Source organism: Pteropus alecto, unplaced genomic scaffold (assembly GCF_000325575.1).
Source record: "Pteropus alecto unplaced genomic scaffold, ASM32557v1 scaffold94, whole genome shotgun sequence".
Lineage (NCBI taxonomy): Eukaryota > Metazoa > Chordata > Mammalia > Chiroptera > Pteropodidae > Pteropus > Pteropus alecto.
The window spans coordinates 12,804,386-12,824,025 of NW_006437736.1; the positions used below are offsets into that span (position 1 = coordinate 12,804,386).

General features: G+C 47.3%; 1 protein-coding gene across 1 annotated transcript in view; it reads right to left on the reverse strand.

Moving 5' to 3' along the window:
* VWF (von Willebrand factor) overlaps positions 1–19,640 on the reverse strand; it is a 121,109-nt gene that overhangs the window by 9,590 nt on the left and 91,879 nt on the right. Inside the window, 9 exon segments of the mRNA XM_025048649.1 lie at positions 2,695–2,811; positions 3,315–3,355; positions 4,155–4,335; positions 6,578–6,688; positions 9,781–9,930; positions 13,567–13,772; positions 14,907–15,011; positions 16,241–16,315; positions 16,734–16,836. Of these exon segments, the coding sequence (XP_024904417.1) occupies positions 2,695–2,811; positions 3,315–3,355; positions 4,155–4,335; positions 6,578–6,688; positions 9,781–9,930; positions 13,567–13,772; positions 14,907–15,011; positions 16,241–16,315; positions 16,734–16,836 (1,089 nt within the window).

The window sequence follows — 19,640 nt, forward strand, 5'->3', positions numbered from 1 at the left end:
CGTGCACTCAGCAGGCCCAGGTTAAGGAAATTGGATGAAATCTTTACAAGAGAAGTGAGGGGACAAGGACAAACGACGGAGGAGGTGCAAAGTGAACTGTTCCCTCTGTGGGGGGGAGGGGAGTGGGGCAGTGGGGGGGAGGGGAATCCACTCCAGAGACAGAGGGAACAGTTAAGCAAAAAAATAAGGAAAGATAGAAGGTATTATGGGAGGAGAGAGAACAGGAAAAAAAGAGAGGTCAGAGGTAATAAGAGAGGAGTAATGATTTTAGAGCCGTGGTGGGGAGTTAGGAAAGAGAAACAGGAAGAGGAGAGGGAGCACGGCAGAATCCAGTTACAGGACCCTCCTGCAAGTCCTCTGTTGTTGAAGTCAAGAACACAGCCGCACTGGGTAACGGGGCTTGTTTGAGCCCTGCTGGGCTTCCCAGACATCGTGGGCAGTGGTATGCGTTCCATACGTATCCATACGCATGTGGAGAAGGGCATAGACACACACACACACACACACACACACACACACACACACACACACACACACACACACACACGGACAGTGCTGAATGGGCTTTCACTGGATCAATCATATGGCTCCAAATGTCATTCTTGCTCCTCTAAGGAACAGCTGCTTCCTCTGCCTGCTCAGCTAAGTTCCCAGTCACAGAGTTCATTTGTTTAGATCACAGCAGTCAACTAGTCCTGCTCCCCTACCCTACCATGCCCTTAAAACTCTGCCTTGCACATGTCTCATAGTCCCTTTTTATAAACGACATCTGCTGCTGAAGGCTCTCCGGTCTTATCTCCCCGCTGCTGTCCTTTTTTAACCCTTGTTCCTGTCTGCCAGTCTGTTCCCTATTCCCCTATCTGAAAGGCCCTCTATTCGTTCAACCCGGTTTTCAAGGCCAGCTCATGGTCATGCCCCTCCAGGATGCCTTCTCAGTGCTTCATGTCAGAGTGACATCTCTTCCTCATCCTTTCCTCGAGAGTTCATCTGTCAGGCTTTGTGCCTACTACCCACCAACACAAACCACCTTCTTCTGGTCTCCTTGTAGGCTCCCCACTGGGAGGAAAGGAAGGACTCACATCTCAGGCGATGCTAACACTTCACTCTGATGTAGGCAGTTCAAGCAGAACTACCTAAACTTAATTCATCACAGTTCCCCCAACCTACAGGAGGCCTCCCTGAGGCCCTTCATGTCAGAGAAGTGTAGTAAGACCAGCTAAGCTAGAATGGGGCAAGTGAGGCAGGTTTCAGCAAAGGTTGAGAGAACCACGGGAGGAGGACTAATCTAGGAGTTTCGAGGGGGAGGAGGTGGGTACACTGCTCTGGGGAGATATCAGAATTCGGAAGGAAAGGAGAAAGAGTACACAAACCCAAAAGGACCATGGATTTAAAAAATACTTAAGAGACCTATCTAGACTGGATTCTAAAGCTGGATCTCCTGAACGCAGAGGAGGTCACTGTGCCTGCTTCTGACCACCAGAGGGCACTGTCAGGCCCGCAGGACAGGGTTTCTGTGGACCTCTTGCTGCACTGATAGCGATTCAATGAATGTCCCAAGTACCAGGGAAGCCACAAACTCCAGACAACACTATTTCATTCCATATTCAAGCCCAGTTCCACTCTAGGGGTTGTTACACACACACACACACACGAACACGCACACACCTGCACCCAAATCCCTAAAATATCAACTGGGATTTTTTTTTTAATAGCAAAAACATGTACTTAGTTTGCCTCTAATTGAGGCAGGAATGTTCTTTTTAAACGATTCTATCAGAAATAGCTGTATCCGTTCCACACATATTTTATTAAGCCTGTTTTGAGCATGACACTATGCCAAGTGCAGATGCAGAACACTCTCATCCTCAAGAGCCTATAAAGCACCTGTACGAATGTTCCTCGTCCCTGTCCCTACCCTTTCCCGATGTCCCTTATCTCCTGGCTGGCTGTGCCACTCCCCTTACCAAGGTCTCCTCCCCAGATTCCACCCCAGACCCCACCTGCTGCCTCACTGAGGACAGCAGCCCCCACCCCTCACCACCTTTACACCATCTGAAAGAGCTGTTACTATATTCTGTGTATCGCTCACAGGAAAATCAACTGACCAACTGTTGCGGAGACATCTTCCTCAGAGTTAAGGTCCGGCTCTGTGACGTGGGGCTAAGAGTCATAATTAAAACAATAAAACGCTGGTTTTCATCTACCAGACAAAAAATGATGATTCCACACTCTTCGGAATCTACCCTCAGGAGGGAATCAAAGCAAACATAGTCATTGTGACCTGACTAAAAACAGGGCGAAATATTTTAAATGCCCTAAATATCCAATAAGAAAAGTGTATGTTGTGACACATTCATTCCAAGGAATATTGTGTAGGACCTTGCACACAGTACTTGTCTGATAAATATTTCTGACTAATTTTTAATGTTTTCAAAGAATGGTAGTGATGTAGGGATGTTTCTTAAAATGCTGCATAAAAAAGAATATTGAATGGTGAATATGGTATCATGAGCCTTGCAAATGTGTTTATTTTAAAAACACAGGAAGAAAGTATTTAAAATCTACAAAACTAAATTATGATCATTTCTGAGAAATGCAGTTTGGGTGGATGACTTTTAGTTTCTTCATTAAGGTTGTCAAACATGGTCCATCATCAGAATGGACAAGGATCCAGTTCATCCCCCAGGTCCTTACCACGGGGCAGGCCTCGCAAGTGGTCTTCCTGCACTCCAGCTTGAATCCAGAGATGGTCCCCACCTGGACGGTGCAGTGGCAAGTCGTGCACACATCAATCATCAGACTCTTCCCAGGCTGGAACCAGAGGCGCCATGGTCAGGCTTCTCAGCACCCCAACCCCTGACTTTCCCACTCACCTCAGCCCCATAAGCTGTCTGCCTCATGAGTGGGGGCCCAGCCTCCCATAGCTGCCCTGAGCCAGTGGCCCACTCCCTTCCCCACCTTCCCACCTCAAGTATGCCAGAGAGGGAGCTGGGGCAGTGGGAGAGAGCGACAGGTGGAAATGTGCACGACGACTTCAGAGCCCTTCCCTGCAGGAGAAATGCTCATGTGCGTGGGGTGGGCCAGGAGGTGAGTGCGGGACAGGAGGCCCAGGCACTAGAGCTGGGAAGCCAATCCAGCCTAACTAAGCTCCAGGAGGAAGCCCTGGGAAGCCCTGGAGGCAGCAGAAAGTGTGTTGGGGGTAGGTCTCCCCAGTTCATTTCATTTCCACATTAGAACGACCGAGTGGCCCACCCTTCTCAGAGCACCCCAACCCTCGCCCTCAACTCGCCCTAGAGAAGAAGGCAGCAGCTCACCCCAATGATGGTGCCATTGAGTATGCAGGCGTCCACGGGTTCTGGGGAGAGAGAAGCACAGGCATGAGCGTCCAAACCCCGCATGCAGCCGATCACTCAGGGCCTTCCCCTGCGGTCTGGGCCTCTCTCCCACATCCGCTGGTCCTCTCCCCACCCCACCCCAGGATCCTGTGGGTCCTACTGCCAGAGCCCACGGTGGCCTCACTTCCCTCAGGCCTGCAGGGAAGGGCAGGCTGCCTGTTTCCACCCAGCCCTCAGTGAAAAGACCCCTGTGTATCCTCAGAAGGGTTGGTGTTTAAGTGGTTCACACTTCACTGGTGAGTGGGAGGATGTTTAAGTTTATGAAAGAATGATATTCTACTCTGGGAACTTGAAGGCCCAAGGTAAAAATCACACAAAGAATTCAAGCAGGTGGTGGAGAGTTTGTTGTTGCTGTTTGTTTGTTTGTTTGTTTGCTGGCGGGGTTAGGGGTGGGAGGTTAGAATGCCTTTCCCGAGAACACAGCAAATGATAGAGAAGGCGGTCCCTAGACTCAGAGAAGCCTGGTCTACGGCTCTCTAACTCACATGGGCCAGTGGAGGTAGTAGCAGTACCACCTCACAGGGCTGTCACGAGGGTGACACAGAGAGTGGTATAAAGCCATCACTGAGCACGGTGATGACCTTTGGGCAATGAATGAGAGAAATATAACAATTTCTTGAAGGTCATCACAAAAGCATTGGAATGGATGGGAAGATTTTAATCCTGCCCATTTCCCTGGGTCGCTAAAAAGGGAACTAATTCCGGAGCCCCTAGTGGAAAGAGAGGCTCCAAGGTGGGCCCCTGGATGGCGTGCCTTACCGCAGTGACAGGTGGGACAACACTCCGAGGTCTTACAGCTCAGTTGGAAGCCCGTGGGGCAGGTGGGGACATCCAGCTGAGGGCAGGAGACGTTCCTCTGTTGCACGAAGACCTCCTGCTTCACGCGGACACACTCATTGATGAGGCAGGGTTTCCCTGGGACGGCCCAGTGGGAGCCAACCTGGAGTCAGGACACCAGAGTCGGGCAAGGCCAGGGCCACGTCCCAGTGGGACGCGCACTGTTCCCTCAGGGAGCTGGTTTGGGCCCTGGAAGTGAGCCCCAGCTTCCTGTCGAAGCCCCACTCACAGGGTAAGGCTCACAGAGGGCATGAACTGGCTCATTCCAGGTAGTGCAGTGAGTCTGGGTCAAAGTCACCCTGACCAAGATCATAGCTCATAGCCATCTGTTCTCCCACAGACACAGGTTTCGCCACCTGAGTAAGCACCTGAGGGGAGCCTGGGGTGCTCCCTTCCCCACCTAGCACTGGCTGGAAGCTGAGCTCAGAGACGCCAGGGCACTCACACTGCGAAGCAGAAGCACAGGCTGACACAAAGGAGATAAGGAATAAACCCCAACCCACGGCCCGCCAAGAGATACTTCCCACTAGTATGGGAAGACAGCAAGAGACTGGGGTGCTGATGTTTGACCCCTCAGCCCTGCAACCAGTCCCTGAGCTGTGCATAGGTGGCCTGACCCCAAGAGTTGGCTCCAGGGGCAAAGAACACTGAGCGTGTCCAGAGCATGACTCAGAAAAGCCACGGCGAAGGTTCTGCCTGGAGGTTCGTCTGTGTGCGCCAGCGTCCAGATGCATCAGTGGGTGCCCTCCCCCGCCCTCAGGGTTCAACCTGCTTCTCTCAGCTCCCGCTCACTTTCTTCTCTTTCCAGATGAGAAGCAGAAAGTGCTAGACCCTTGTAATCACTCTCTTCACCCCAACTTCTGACTCACCCTGACCAAACGTTCCCAGGGCAGGCCTGGCCCCGAAGTCCAGACCTCTCCCCTCTGGTTATTTACCTGCTGAGCCTTAGCCATGGGCTATGTCAAGAGGACCCATCCCCACTCACCCTCGCTGGTCCCTGACATACTCCCAGCAGCAGCAGCAGAGCCATTGCTGATACCCAAGTCTCAAAGGTAAGATGCAGATTTGAACTGGGGGAGAGAAACTCAGGTCCCCTGACATTTTATAGTCACTGATGTGGATCCGAAGGAAAATGAGGGGCTGGGAGTGGTGGGAGGGGGGCAGGAAAACTGAACCCCAAAGGGATCAGCTGTCAACCCCCATCAGGATGGAAACAGCCTCTAATCTGAGCTGGATCCTGGCCCTGGAGAGGAGGGGTAAAACCTGCCCGATTCCAGGATGGACGGGGAGCAGAACAAATGAAAGGGTGGGGGAGGGACACGGGGCAGGAAAATCCATAGGTAACTTGGATCAGAAGTGGGAGGTGGAAACCCATGAGGAGAAACTCAATGAGCCATTCTGCTGTCACTGAGCAGGAGCAAGGTGACGGGCCTGGGCAGGAGATGGACAGGTTCAGGGCAAGACGGTTAACCCTGTGCCTTCCTTTCTAAACAAAGTGTGTTTGGGTCTTACTGGAAGAACACAGAAGCGGGAGGCCCAGAGGTGCACCTTACAGCACCTGCCTTCTGAGGCTTCCGGTGCCCAGAACTCCCCGCTTCAACCTCATGAATCAGAGTGAAAGAACTGCTACCATCCTGGCCTCTGGACTAAAATCCCCCAGGACAGAATCCCATATGTCTCAGAAGAGGGCTTGAGAAGCATCCAAAGTGAGAGCCCGAGGGCCACACAGGAGATGGCTGACTGCTCTGCTTTAGGAGAACGAATTTGGCTGGGGTTGGGGCTAGGCAGAGAAGACAAGTGTGGGGAGACAAGGGGCTAGCAACATGGCAAGACGCTGCAGTCAGAGTTGCAGAAATAGCCCGGGGACTTGGGGAACAGAAATATTGTTTGCTTCTCTGGGATACAAATTTCCCTGATGGGAATCAGTGATGAGGTCAGACGACCCCGACGGGGCTGATGTGGTACAGAATGGCACTTGCCGCCTGTGGAGTCTGGCAGCGTGGCAGGCCCACAGCACACGCAGGGTGGTCAGGCCATTGCTGTACCAGCTGTACCAGCTGCTCAGGGAAGCAGGACCCCAGATTCACAGGAAAGCTGGAGCACATAAATCCCTCAGTTCACAGAGTTCTCAGGGAGGGAACTGGGCTTCTCCCAAAATCCACAAGCCAGGAAGCCCAGCTGACTTTCAGATAACACTGGATTAACCAACCCCCTGCGGGGAAAGCAAAGGGCAGGGGATGAGCTCTGATTTTACAGATGAAACCGAGGCCAGCACTGGACCACAGAATGGACAGCCAGGCTCATAAGGTCATTGCCCTCCTTCCCAGCCTGGAGCCCAGACCTACGTTCTTCAAGTAAGACTGGGAGTCCCCCCGTGGTGAGCCGATCAGCACCTCACAGGCAGATGGCAGGCACCTTCCACAGCACTCGCCTTCATGGAGGACATAAGTGAAGCCCTGAAAAAACACAAAGAACAGAGTGAGGCAGGCCAGCAGCAGAGACACAGGTGTGCTTATCTGCTCCATAGGTGTACTGAGCCCTGGGGTTTTGCAGAGAGACAGCTGGACTGAACATTTGCATCTCTGTCATCCGTCATTCTCAGGATCATGCTAAGAAGTACCCAGGGAGCATCAACCATTGAGTCACTAAGTGAGGTCTTAACACCAGCTGAAGAGACAACCCTGCCCTCTGAAAGCTTCCACTTTGAGATTAAAAATCCAGCCCATGGGACTATTAAAGACAACGAAGAGTTCACTCAGCAGCAGCTAGCTGACGTGATCTTCATCACGGCCAAATCCAGGGCACCTCACTGACTGGAGGGAAACATTCAAGATGCCTGGGATCCAGTCTCAGCGCTAACAAGGCTAACTGTCTGTAGGAGATGAGCACCTTGGTCCCCAGACCTCCCACCAATACACGAAATTGGGTTTTCCCGGGTAGTTACTTGACATTTACCCAGCAGTTTATGGGGCACAACGAAATGAGAGAACAACAGAGAACCACCTTCTCCAGAAAGCTTGCCAGAGAGACCAGCATCCTGAAAGTCTGCCAGCCCATCTTGCCTCTTGGAGGTCCTCTTGGAGGTCTTCCAAAGTTTTAGGAATTTGCGTTGGAATCCTCCACTGAAAACTCTGACGCAATGTACAAAGAATAGGCAAAACCATGACGAGTGTGATTGCGCCAAGAGCCAACAGGAGAGAACCCAGAACTGGGCTTCATCTTGAAGCTCCGTCCCTAAGAGAAAAGGAACGCCTGCAGCTGTTCAGGATGGGTGAGGATGCCAAGCCTGCTCTGCTCCCCGAGCACACTCACACGCAGGCACAAGTCGGAATATGCACATAACACTGGTGCCCCTCTCTGGGGGAATGTGAGCACTCCAGAGACTTGGCTCAACTTTACATCACCTCCATGGGACCTACTTACGTCCCAACCCACGTCACAATGATACCCAGTGAGCTGTCCCTAGTCTTTTATCAGCTAAGATTCTAGTCATTTATTTGCATCTCTGTTGTACTAGGAACTTTGGAGGAGCCAACAAATTAAGATGATACTATCTAGACACCCTCTAATATAAGGCAAAGTGCCATGAAAGAAACAAAGACTCAGGGAGCAAAGAAGAGTCATCGATACCTTTATGGACCCAGCATCGCTCTTGTGCACCTCTCTCAGAGTGCTGGGTGACCTGGATGTGGGTATTCTTCATGTTTTCAGCTGCCTCAGCCATGGGCAAATACACTGTCGCTATCGTGGATGACTCCCAGGACAGATGCTTTGTTCCCAAAACCCCACCAACCTCTCACGCTCAGGTCCCCCTAGCCATGCCTCTAAATTTCCCGGCTGCTGTCTTTCTAAGATCCCTCTCCACCTTCAGCATCCCCCATTTTCTTGCTGCACAACCGGGGTTCATTCTATATTTTAATCTCTCTTTTCCTGTACCCCTCCAAATCATCAAGCTTATATCTGTTCAAAATACACATCACAGACCCTTCTCCTGATACAATAGCCTCTAGACAGCCACGTTTCTACCATACGGCCTGCGCCTTGCACAACAGTTGACTGGACCAGAGTGGGAACTGAACAGAGGATTCAATCCATAGGCTGAACTGAGCCCATCAATTTTCTTCTTGAGAAGTTTATCTATCAACACAAAGACCGAACGAGTCACATTGGACGGGGATTAACCCTGGATCTAAAAAGTCATGTTGAGTTGAAGCCAGATTCAATAAAGCCATGTACAAATGAAACTGATGGGAAAGCAAAACTTCTCCCCAGAGGAAGGTGACCTGCAATGAGGAGCTAGAGAAGATAGGCACTGAGAAGCATGGACATGGGGACTCGGTACAAACGGAGAGAAATGCTGTATAACCAGTTATATATCTTGCACTTTATTTTTGAGAGTTCTATTTCAGCTAGCTTGAGTAGATTGTACACTTTGCAATCAAAACCCTCTACTGAAACACAAAATATATTTAGTGCCAATTTTATAAAAATGACCTCTAAACAGCTATCTCTTTACTTTATAGTGAGTTATTTCCATTGCCTCCCACGGCCTATGGGAGGAGATAGAGACCAACAGGTTTCCAAAACCTAGCATTCCCAAAAGATACACCTAGATACCACAGCATCATCCTCTCCTGAAGTTGCCTAGCAACTCCACTCCTCCTCAGTACCAGCATTGCACGGAGGCAGCAGATGAACTGAATAGATTCCTCATTTCTGGATTTTCTTTCATGGCACTTTGCCTTATATTAGAGGGTGTCTAGATAGTATCATCTTTCCATCATCCAACCATATATTCCCAAAACAGTATCAAGAGCACTATCTTCTCTGCTGTTAACATGTACAAAAGCAACCATGAAGTGTACGAAGTGTATGTAGTTGTCTACGCTTCTTTTATCATCATTACCTATTGATGATACTGCATTAGTAATAATAATAGCATTAAACCAACTAGCAGAATTTGACCCACAATTCTCCCTGCACAGTATTGCTCCCTTTTTATAGGGTCTGATCAGTCTTAAATGTGCGAGAATAGAGTCCCCATAGGAGCCTTAGGGGCAGGCCACCAAGAGAAGAATTCAAAACTGAATTAGAGAACAGTAATCATGTTTTCTATACTTCAAATTATAAACAATCTATGTAAAAACACTATAAGACATTGAAACTGGAACAATCTCAAAATTCAGAACATATATCTGTTCTAGGGATGGGCTAAGGTGATGTCTAAAAAGAGAAGAGATAGGAAAAAAATCAAGTCCTCTTTTCTAGGCATTTAATCCACATCTCTGCTCAAACCAACTCCACAGTCCTGTAGACTCAAGACCACACAATAGGTATGGCCATTAGCCAAGGACTGAATTCCAGAAGGATAACATTGCCACCCTTTCCTCGTGCTTCTTTTATGCAGCCCCCTGGCTCTCTTTCCCCCTCACCATAGCCTTGAACCAGAGGTTACTAACGGGGCTTTCCTGCCCCTTCCTGGGACACCCTCCCGTACTGCCCTACCCTGACTGCTCCACATGGTGCCCAGCCCCACTGCGCCCCTTACCGATTGGCAGCTTTCTTCGCAGAGCTTCTGAGAACACTGGGCTACACGCAGGCCCATCACTGCATCCTCCATGTCAGTGCACGTGCACGCATCGCAGCCCTCCTCCCAGAACTGGCCCACAGGGTAGACGGTGCCTCGGTGGACGCAAACCTGCAGACACAAGGTTTCCGTGAGTGAACTCGTTCAGTTCACCTAAACAAGAAGTTAGAAACATCTCCTATGTGTTGGAAGCTTCTCTAGGTGTTGAGAATACAGCCATAAATAAAACCAACATCGTCTCTGCCCACATTGTTCATGGGCAGGATGCTCCTGAAGTAAATTTTCCCTTCTTCCCTCCTCTGCCCACCAGTCTTAGAAAAGCCATCTCCCATCTACCCTGAGAGTGGCCTTTTGTTGAGCCCAGATACAACACCCTGGCTGCCTTGACCTGGTTTCATCACTGTCTTAACTGCATTTAACTCCTTCCTATGTCACACAGAATGCGATACTCTAATTCTCAGACCCAGTAATGTCCTGGAACTTAAAATGTATCCACATATAGACTTCTATCCCATGAGGAGTGGTCTGAAGATGAGGGAGGAGTTATGAATGGGTGTTCCTTTGAGACCCACAAATGACAAGGAACATAAGAAGCAAAGACTCTGAAGCACAGAGTATGGAATATGTTTGAGAGACAAGGGATCCTATTGAAAAAAACTATAGGGTATGGAAGGGATGTGTGAAATAAGATTACAAAGACTGGTTTGGATCAGAATGTATAAAGCCTGGGATGTAATATTTTGCAGGAATGAAGTGCTGAGGAAGTTGTTTGATCAAGAGACAATGACAGTTTTGAAATTAATCCCAAATCTGACCTCCAAAGCTACAAGCAGTTCTCCACCCTCATTCACATAATAGCAGTACAAATGTTTTTAAATGATTATTATATATCTGCTTATGTTCTGATTTCTGTATAACAACTCATTGAATAAGAACCCTTGTTCTTCTGTTGAGAAGCCTGTTAGAAAATAATACCACCCCTGTGGAGAATTTAGCAATATCTAGCAATATCTATTTTCATAGATATTTAGCATGCTAGATATTTAGCAATATCTAGTATGTGTGTATTTACCATTTGACCCAGGCTACTTGTTATAGCATTATTAGTAAAGCAAAAGATTGAAGAAACTCAAATGTCCAAGAAAAGGGGACTTGTTTAATAAGCTACGGCACATTCATGCAATGGAAACTATGCGGTTATAAAAAGGGATAAGGTAGATCTCTATCTACCAACACAGAATAATTCTATCATATATTGTTAAATGGAAAAAGAAAAATTCATAACAATTTATAATATGTTGCAACAAAAATATATTTGCTCATATTTTCAAAAAGAAAAAATGAAGGATATACCAAAAACTAATAAAAATTATAAATTAAAGGGGAGAGAGAAGAAACAAGGTAGAAGAAATGGTATAAAAGTGAGACTTCTGGAAATGCATCTTGGGTTTTAGAAACATTTATATGTTTTACATAAGAAACATTAAATCAAAAAGGAAATAAAAAGTAAAAATGGAAAACAAATTGAAATATCTGATTAACTTCAGTGGCACAATCACACAGAAAAAATAATTATTTCAAATTACTTTAAAAACCCAGTATTTTGACCATGTACCCCAATGGGTTATTTTTTTTTCTTTTTAGGTCAAGGGGTAATGCAATGAAATCTTAAACCTCGCTCAATAATCTTAAGTTACTGGTATTAATATTGGCACTGTTATTTTGGAAACTATTTTAAGCATATTGTAAGGTTAATCAAATAAGTTATTATGTTAATGACATTAGGAAACCAAAATTTTCAACTTAGAAGTGATATAAGTATAAATTAAAGAAGTGAAACTCAATAATCAAATTTGAACCAGACATATCACTATGAACTTAGGAGTTTTTATCTTCTTTAAAAATATGTGTTTCCAAACTCTGTTCACCAAAAAGGTCTAGAGGCAATGATGACCCACAAGCAATAAACATTCTTAATACCTAGATCACAGTGTCTAAATAATATTTCACTCAGAGGTACCAGGACTCTGTAGAAATGTCCGAGAGGGACGTGGAACACTTGTTTCGGAAAGCAAGAAAGCAATCAACAGGTATGAGGCCATGTCAGAGGGCCCCAGAACCAACTTGAAGGGGCTCTCGTTTTGAGTATTAAGTCAATGTTATGATGAATCAAAACATATCAAATACATAAGCATCCACGAGTTCATAATGATACTAAAACCCAAAAATCTCTTTGGTTACCACCAACTCATTGCTTTGAAAATTGGTAAATGAAAAGAATCAAGCATTTATCTTGCCATTCTTAAGGTAATCCTATTTCAGGGTAACCAAGTGCAGTTGGGGGAAAGTTCTTATAGAAGAATCCCAGCTAGTAAATGCACAAGAATGACTGAAGTAGAGAAATGTCACCATTTTGCAACTCTCAATGACAATGAATCTTAAGCAACAAAATATCAATGAATATTAAAACTATTAGTTAAACGGTTGATGGGGTATACTTCGTGAGGGAGAAATAGCTTGACACCACTTGAACCCAGTAATCAGTCCTACCTGTGGAGCAGGGTGGTGGGGACAACTGAACATGAAATGCCTCATGGAATAAGGCAACAAGAAGCTCACAGCATCCCCAACACTGTATTCCTGCCCCCTAAAATTAAACTTAAATGTCATGAATCCTTTAGATCTAACCTCTACCTTACCAGAAATGCAGGGGATAGGGAACACACTAAGCAATACTGTAAGAAAACTATCAGCCAAATCCAGAATGCATGGCACTCTATAGGACGAATGACCTAGTTACTTCAACAAATCAAAGGCATAAAAAATGGATGTGGTCTGCTATCGATTACAAAGACAAAAGGAACTTTAATAGACGAAGGGCAAGTTTGGGGGAGGAGGATGAAAAGGAGACAGAACAGAGATACAAGCAGCAGCAACTGCTGCCTCCTAGACATGCGCCCACTTCTCTAGAACCTGGGGCTTAGACAACATGAGCTGCAGAGGGGTCTGGAGCAGAGGTCTGGAGCATTCCAGGCAAATGGGTGTCTGCACTAGCTCTGGCAAGCCCTGGGAAAGATCAGTGCAGTTTCTCTTTGGCGTTCATTCCCAGACTCACCCTCAATAATCCGGTAGCTACAACAATGCTCAGGTCTTCCTGCTATGGTTCTGGTTCATGATGGCTCATCTTGGTGGATCTCTCCCCTATGACTGCTATTTGAGCTTAACATATATACCAAAATTGACACTTTATTGTATTCAGTGTATAGATTATTGTCTTACATATACTAGCAAGATTGTAAATAGACTGCATCTTGCATTTCTCCCATTGCACCCAACACAGTACCAGTTCTGGTAGAACATGGTAGTTTCTTGGTAAATATCGGACGAATGGAGGGATGGATCGATGGATAGCAATTAACAAATGAGTATCGACTAGCCTCTAAATAATTCATTTTATCATATTATTTCCTTAACTAACCTACAAATAAGCTCATTAACAGGAGGGACCATACATTGTACCTTGTTTGAACTTACATCTTGTTTGTAACCTCAGCACCTAGCCATGCTGAGTACATAGTAGGGTCTCTATAAATACCTCCTGAGCTAACTAAATTTCCATTAGACTGAGATGGGATGCTAACTGTTCACCCACCAAGCCATATAGCACACAGTTTGGGGAGGAAGGCACATCTTCCATGAGGAGCAGATGTTTGGCCATCGTCCCAGCCACAGCTGAGCAGCTCCTACCTTGTCAGGGAGGCAGGTGGTCGTGGTGCAGCCGCAGTCATTGGTGATAGCTGAGGTCAGATACCCCAGTGGGCAGCTCACCGTGGAGTTAACACAGTTGCAAGCACACTCATATTCATCACAGCACGGGGTCTTCCGAAGAATGGGCGTCCGGTGTGGGGGGCAGGTGGGTGGGGACTCTCTTTTGCATTCCTCCTTCCTGCAGGCTGAGGGGCAGCATGAGGTGACACTTGTGTCCTGCCACATTGAGTACTGCACTTAGCCAGGGTCTGTAAGTATTCAGTTATTATATAAGGACCCAGAGTACTCCAGACCCAGAATATTAAATCAGAACTACACGTGAGCCCAGCTCAGGGGCTGCAGGATATTCAATCATACCAAACAGCAGTTAGTCTGCAGAAAAATAAGAACATTAATCAAAAAAAGAAATGCGAAGCTAGGAATTTTAATGGAGAAGTGAAGGCTGCTTGGTGCCCATTTTATCACTTTCCCAGGCACATCTGGTAGAAGTAGGGCCCTTCTAGCTATTGATTCTCAGAGACAGCAGATGGAGAATCTCTAATATCAAGACAGGCCTGGGCACACCATGAGCTGGTAGGCATTTTTATATGTTGATAGCTTATGTGATCCTATCTCCAACTCAGTACCTAGAACAATACCCTGCAGTTTTAGGTCATCCAACAAGGTGGAATGAAATAATGACAGCAATCAGTCAAATCCACAATGTCATTTTACGAATGCCTAATCCCATCCTGTATCCTTTGTCTATTCACAACCTCCTTCAAATACAGTATTCTCTTCCCACCCTCAAGGTCTTACACCTAGGAACTCAAGTGAGATTCTAAATCAGTAAGACAAGAACTCTACTTGGCTTAAAGTGGGTATCCTCAGTAGCTAAATACAGAATTCGGTTTCTTGACATGTCTTACTTTAGTCCAATCCTATGCTTAAATTATAGTGTTTAGAAATTAAATATATAAACATACGGATGGGTGAAAAACTATAAATCTGTTTGGGAATAAGAGCCAGTGATGAGGACAAACCAAGGGAATGTTCCTTCCTCTCAATGGTGTATAGGAGAATGGGACAAAATAAAGATTGGATCCGCAGGCTTCTTTATCTCAGATCTGCCTTGTAATACAGTCCAAGAGGGAAGCTCCTGGTACACTTTCAGCAGCAAGCAGCTGGGAGGATTCTTAGAGGATTTAATCAAGGTGTGCTTAACTCCTCTGTTCCAGACGTACCCCAACCCCAGATTCAGCTAAGCAGCATACAGGACACCTTCTCCAGGCCAAGAAAGAGTGGCTGCACCACCCCCTCCTCAACCACAGAGGCTTTACCGCAGGTGAAGTTGGGTCTGCACTCGCCGGGATTGGTCAGTATTGGCTGGAGACCTCCTGCACAGTGAGGCACCGGGGGCAGGTCACAGCTCACCAGGTCACACACTGAGGGCCAGCAGAGAGAGAGACGTCCACTCAGAGTTCAGCAAGATTACTTTTGTATTACATGTGAGTGGCACCCTACATTCCCATTCGTGCAGATTTCTACTCATTTAGGGAGATGGGGATGATGAGACAGAGATACAGATAGAGGTGGAGGTAGAGGGGAGGGGAAGAGGTAGATGATAGGTACAGAGAGAGAGACAGACAGACAGAGACAGGACGGGGGGAGGAGGGCTGAGAGATTGATCCGAGTCATAGGATAGGCTCATATTGATTACTCTTATCATCTGCTAGGACGTCCAAATCACTGCCATGTCACCTGAACCTCTAGACCTCAATTCTATCTTCTGCAAGGTGGAAACTCTGCCTCACAGAGTCGGTCTAAGGATGTCATGAAATAATGAAGGCAATGTGCCTGGCACATTGTAGAAGCTTAATAATGTCTACAAAATGAGGGGCTTGAACTAAATGATCCCCCAGTCCTCTCTGCTGTTAAGGTTCTCAGACCAATCTTACACAAGCTGATCTCAAGTCGGATCTCCTGCCCCACCGGACTTCTGTTAAACCCTAATAAATTTCGTCAGCATAAATAAGTTTCTTAAGTTAATTTTTTTTTAGACCCTTAAACTATCCCTTGATCTATGTGTTTTCCTGCAAAGATCTGAACCACCACAGTTTTACGAGCGTGGTTTTTGTCTTCACCACACAATTAATAAACACTAGACAGGACAGGGACAGGGTGGCAGAGATTTCCTGTCATGGTAACCATCATTCCATCAGCTCTGGATTCATTTAATTATACCATTATTCAGCCCATTACTCACTACGCAGTTTGCAAGCCTATGATGAAATTCTTTGACAAATAACTTGCTAAAATCAAACTGCCCTGTGTGTGGCTTCTCTCAGTCTAGTATCCTCGGGAAGGAAAAGGACAATGGACTTTGACATAACTTTCTCTCCAGTAAGTCTTCGTGCCCCTCCCTCCACCAGCAATTACCCCATTCTTTTTTTTTTTTTTTAATGCTTTCAAACCTGACATTTAATGATTCACTGCAGAATTTCACTAAGAAGCAAATTCTATTTTCTAGAGGTTAGTCTTTCCATCTTGTGGGAAATCCAGTCGGCCCGTTCCCATCTCCTTTCACACACCCTGTGCCTTGCAGCTCCCATCGTTCACCTGCGGATGGACTGGGGTTTGAGCCCGGGAGAAATGGCCAAGGTGGGAAACATACCACACTCATACTCTGGGCAGCACTGGTCTGCATTCTGGTGAAGGCGGGCCACTTCGCAAGGGCCACATGTGGGAGCTGGAGGAGAAGAACGACGTAGGAGTCAGAGAAATAAATAATGGTACAGCTTGGAGCAGGATTTAAAATGCTGCAGACTCTCATCCACTGAACCCAGCATAGGCTCTGTGCAGAAAGCCAAGAAGTATGAAGCCATGGGACCGCTGACGAATGAGTCTCCCCCAGTGTGCCCTGTTGACCCCTTGAATGTGCCCTCCAGGGGACTCTGAGTCAGAGGACCGAAGTGGGACAGGGTTAACCTCTGAGAGCAGCTACTCCAGGTGCAGAATCGGGAGCCCAACCAGAGAGAAAGAGAGAAGGGTGGGCTGGCCCGAGAAATGCAGGCAGGGCCAAGAAAATGCGCCTTTGAATCTGGTGGCTACTGGGCCTCAAGTGACCCCCTTCTTCCTCCAGGAGCACCAGGGAAGGGTGAACTCACCTCTGGCCGTGGGGCAGGGGTGTGACGTGCAGTTGACCTTCCGCCCTGTGAGGCACGTGCAGATCTGGCAGGGCTGGTGGTCAGGAATCCAGGTTTCTAGTAACTGAGGGAAAGTGAGGTTCAGAGGGGGCCCAGGACACTCGGGCACAAAACTCTGGATGGAGTACGTGGAAGTCAGTTCCCCACCCTGGCTGGACCTCCCCTGAGCCACGCCTCTTTCAGACCCAAGTTGAAAGGCCGTGTCAGGTTCTCAGAGGAAAGTCAGGGGCATTCGGAAAGGCGGCCCATTTGCTTTGTAAACTCAGGGGAAAGACAAACTACAAATTTTAGAAAATGTGAGCGCTTTCACTGCAGGCTTCTCGGATGGTGGCGCAGAAACCAACCAAAGCAAGAAAATGAGAATTCCTACGTCACGCCATTGCCCATTTTCCAAACCAGAGGAGAAGTTGAGACATAGCTTGAAAAAAGATCCCATTTACTTCTGGAATTGACCTAAGACAATGGGGCAGGAAAAGTTGAAGGGAGGACAGCAAAATTCTCAGAATCGTCACAGTGTTGGTTCTGGAAGTGGTTTTAGAGACCCGAGTGCAGTTTCTCAGACGGGGGTCCACCCAGTCAGTAGAACAACTTTCTCGGAGTTGCACACACCCCTGCCGCGTAAGGGCTCTGGAATCGGGAAGACCTGAACTCCAGTGTGGGCGGCTCTCCTCCGCGCCTCAGTTTCCTCACCCGTAAAGTGAGGGCACTCAAGCCAGCCTCACGGGGCTGCTGTGAGGAGTGGGAGACTGTGACTAGCACACCTGGGGACAGCAAAGCCAGGACTAGGTCTCCCCCTAGACTCAGTCGAGTTACATTCCAAGTTAAAATTAAATGCAAATTAAATCGCCCCTCAATAAACCATTCTTATCCAATAGCTCGAAGGCCTCTACAGAGTTCCCAGGTCTCACTTATTCCTCTCGTTTCCACGGTCAGCAATCAGCCCTCTGAAGAGGAAGGACAGAGAGCTTGAGTGAAGTGCCAACCCCAGCTGTCCCCCCTCCTCTGGGAATAAACCCTCTGACACCTCCCATTCACTCAGTAAATAATAACAGGCAACACTGGAAGAGCCCTGCTGTGTGCCACTGTTTTAAGGGCCTTATATAAATTAGTCATTTAACCCTCACTGTAACCCTAAGGCGAGGACATTTTTATTATTATCCCCACTTGTCACATGAGAACGCTGAGGCGCCTGCTTAGGGTCCCACCATTGCCGCGGCAAAACTAAGATTTGAACCCCGAATTTATCCTTTTAACACCATGCTCTGCTGCACCCCTGTAACAACTAGCATGACACATACTCAAGATAGTTTTCTAAGGATTTTTTACATTTATTCATTTTATATTTCTTATAATAATCCTATCAGGTAAGTACCTTTCATTACCTATGTGTACAAATGATGAAACTGAGGCACAGAGAAGGACCGTGACCAGGTGGCGCATGCAGGATGTGAACCTGACATTCTGGCCCCAGACACCATGCGCTCTCCGTACCGCACCTGCCTCTCGGCATTAGTCACAGTGCCTACCATGGGCAGGCAGGTCATGCTGCTGGGGCTGTGGGAGTGACAGGCACAGAGTACAAACTATCACAGCCCTCAAATGGCTGACGGTCAAGTTGAGGAAATAAGACTCATCTATGAAAAGTTGAATGAGATAAATAAATTGCAACACATCCGCACTATGGAATACTAGTCAGCCATGAAAATAAACTTTCGAAACTTACAACAACATGGATGGAATTCGAAAGTGTGACACTAAGTGAAAGAAGCCAGGCCAAAAAGGAATGTATGATTCCATTTATATAAAATTCCAGAAAATGTAAACAAATCTATCATGACAGAAAGCAGACCGGTGGTTGCTTGGGGATAGGAGATGGGGATGGGGGGCTGTATTAAAAAGGGGCGTAAGGAACGCTCTGGGGTGATGGAAATGTTCACTGTCCTCATGGTAGTGACGGTTTTACAGGAATACGCCTATGTCAAAACTGTGCTGTTTCTTCTATTGTAAACTATACTTCAACAAAGCTGGCTTTAAAAATGAAAAATAAGAGGACTACAGGAGGGTGAAGAAGGCTTCACTAGGGCTGGGAATGCTTAGAGAGGCCTCTGGAAGGTGATCCTGTGACAGGTGGGAAGGACTTGGGAACAAGAGAAAGGAGGGGGCATTCCAGGTGGAGTACAGAGGAAGGAACATCCCTGTGGGCCAGGGGACAGTTGTAGAGGCCCCCCCTGCCCACCTCAGGAGGTTGCACTTAACTCCATAGGCAAGGGGCAGCCCTGAAGCTTTGTAGGCAGGACTCGCCCCCATGAGAAGAGAGTTAAGTAAGGACCAACATGCTGAGGGCAGCAGGGTGGAGGAGGGAGGGACTAAGAATGGGAAACCACCACGGCGGCGGCAGGGACCGCAGTCCCTGTGTTTCTGCAAGGGGCTGGGCCCAGGGCGCTGGCCGCGGAGACGCGAGCAGAGGGCCGGGTTGTGGGAACGTCTCCCATTTCCTCCGGCCTCTGGGCCCCGCCCCTTTTCTGCTCTTTACACTGATGGTGACGCCAAGAAAACAGCAAACCATGGGGTCTGTAGCGAGATTTTTAAACGGTGAAAGTGATGAGATAAGGAAAGAGAAGGTCATCGTTTATATATGTTTTGAGCGTTTTTTCTATCTTTTCAAAGAGACTTTAAAAAGAGTGTCTCTTTTGTGGGCTTCGGATATCTAAACTTAAGAATAATACAACTTTCTAACTATCCTGAGACTGGGTTAGCAGTCTCACAATAAATGACCAAAACCTCCTCCTCCAGGGATCTTCATTCCCCCAGGAAGCTTTAATGATGCCCACCTGAAGCAGGGGACAGACAGACGATAAGGCCCCTGAA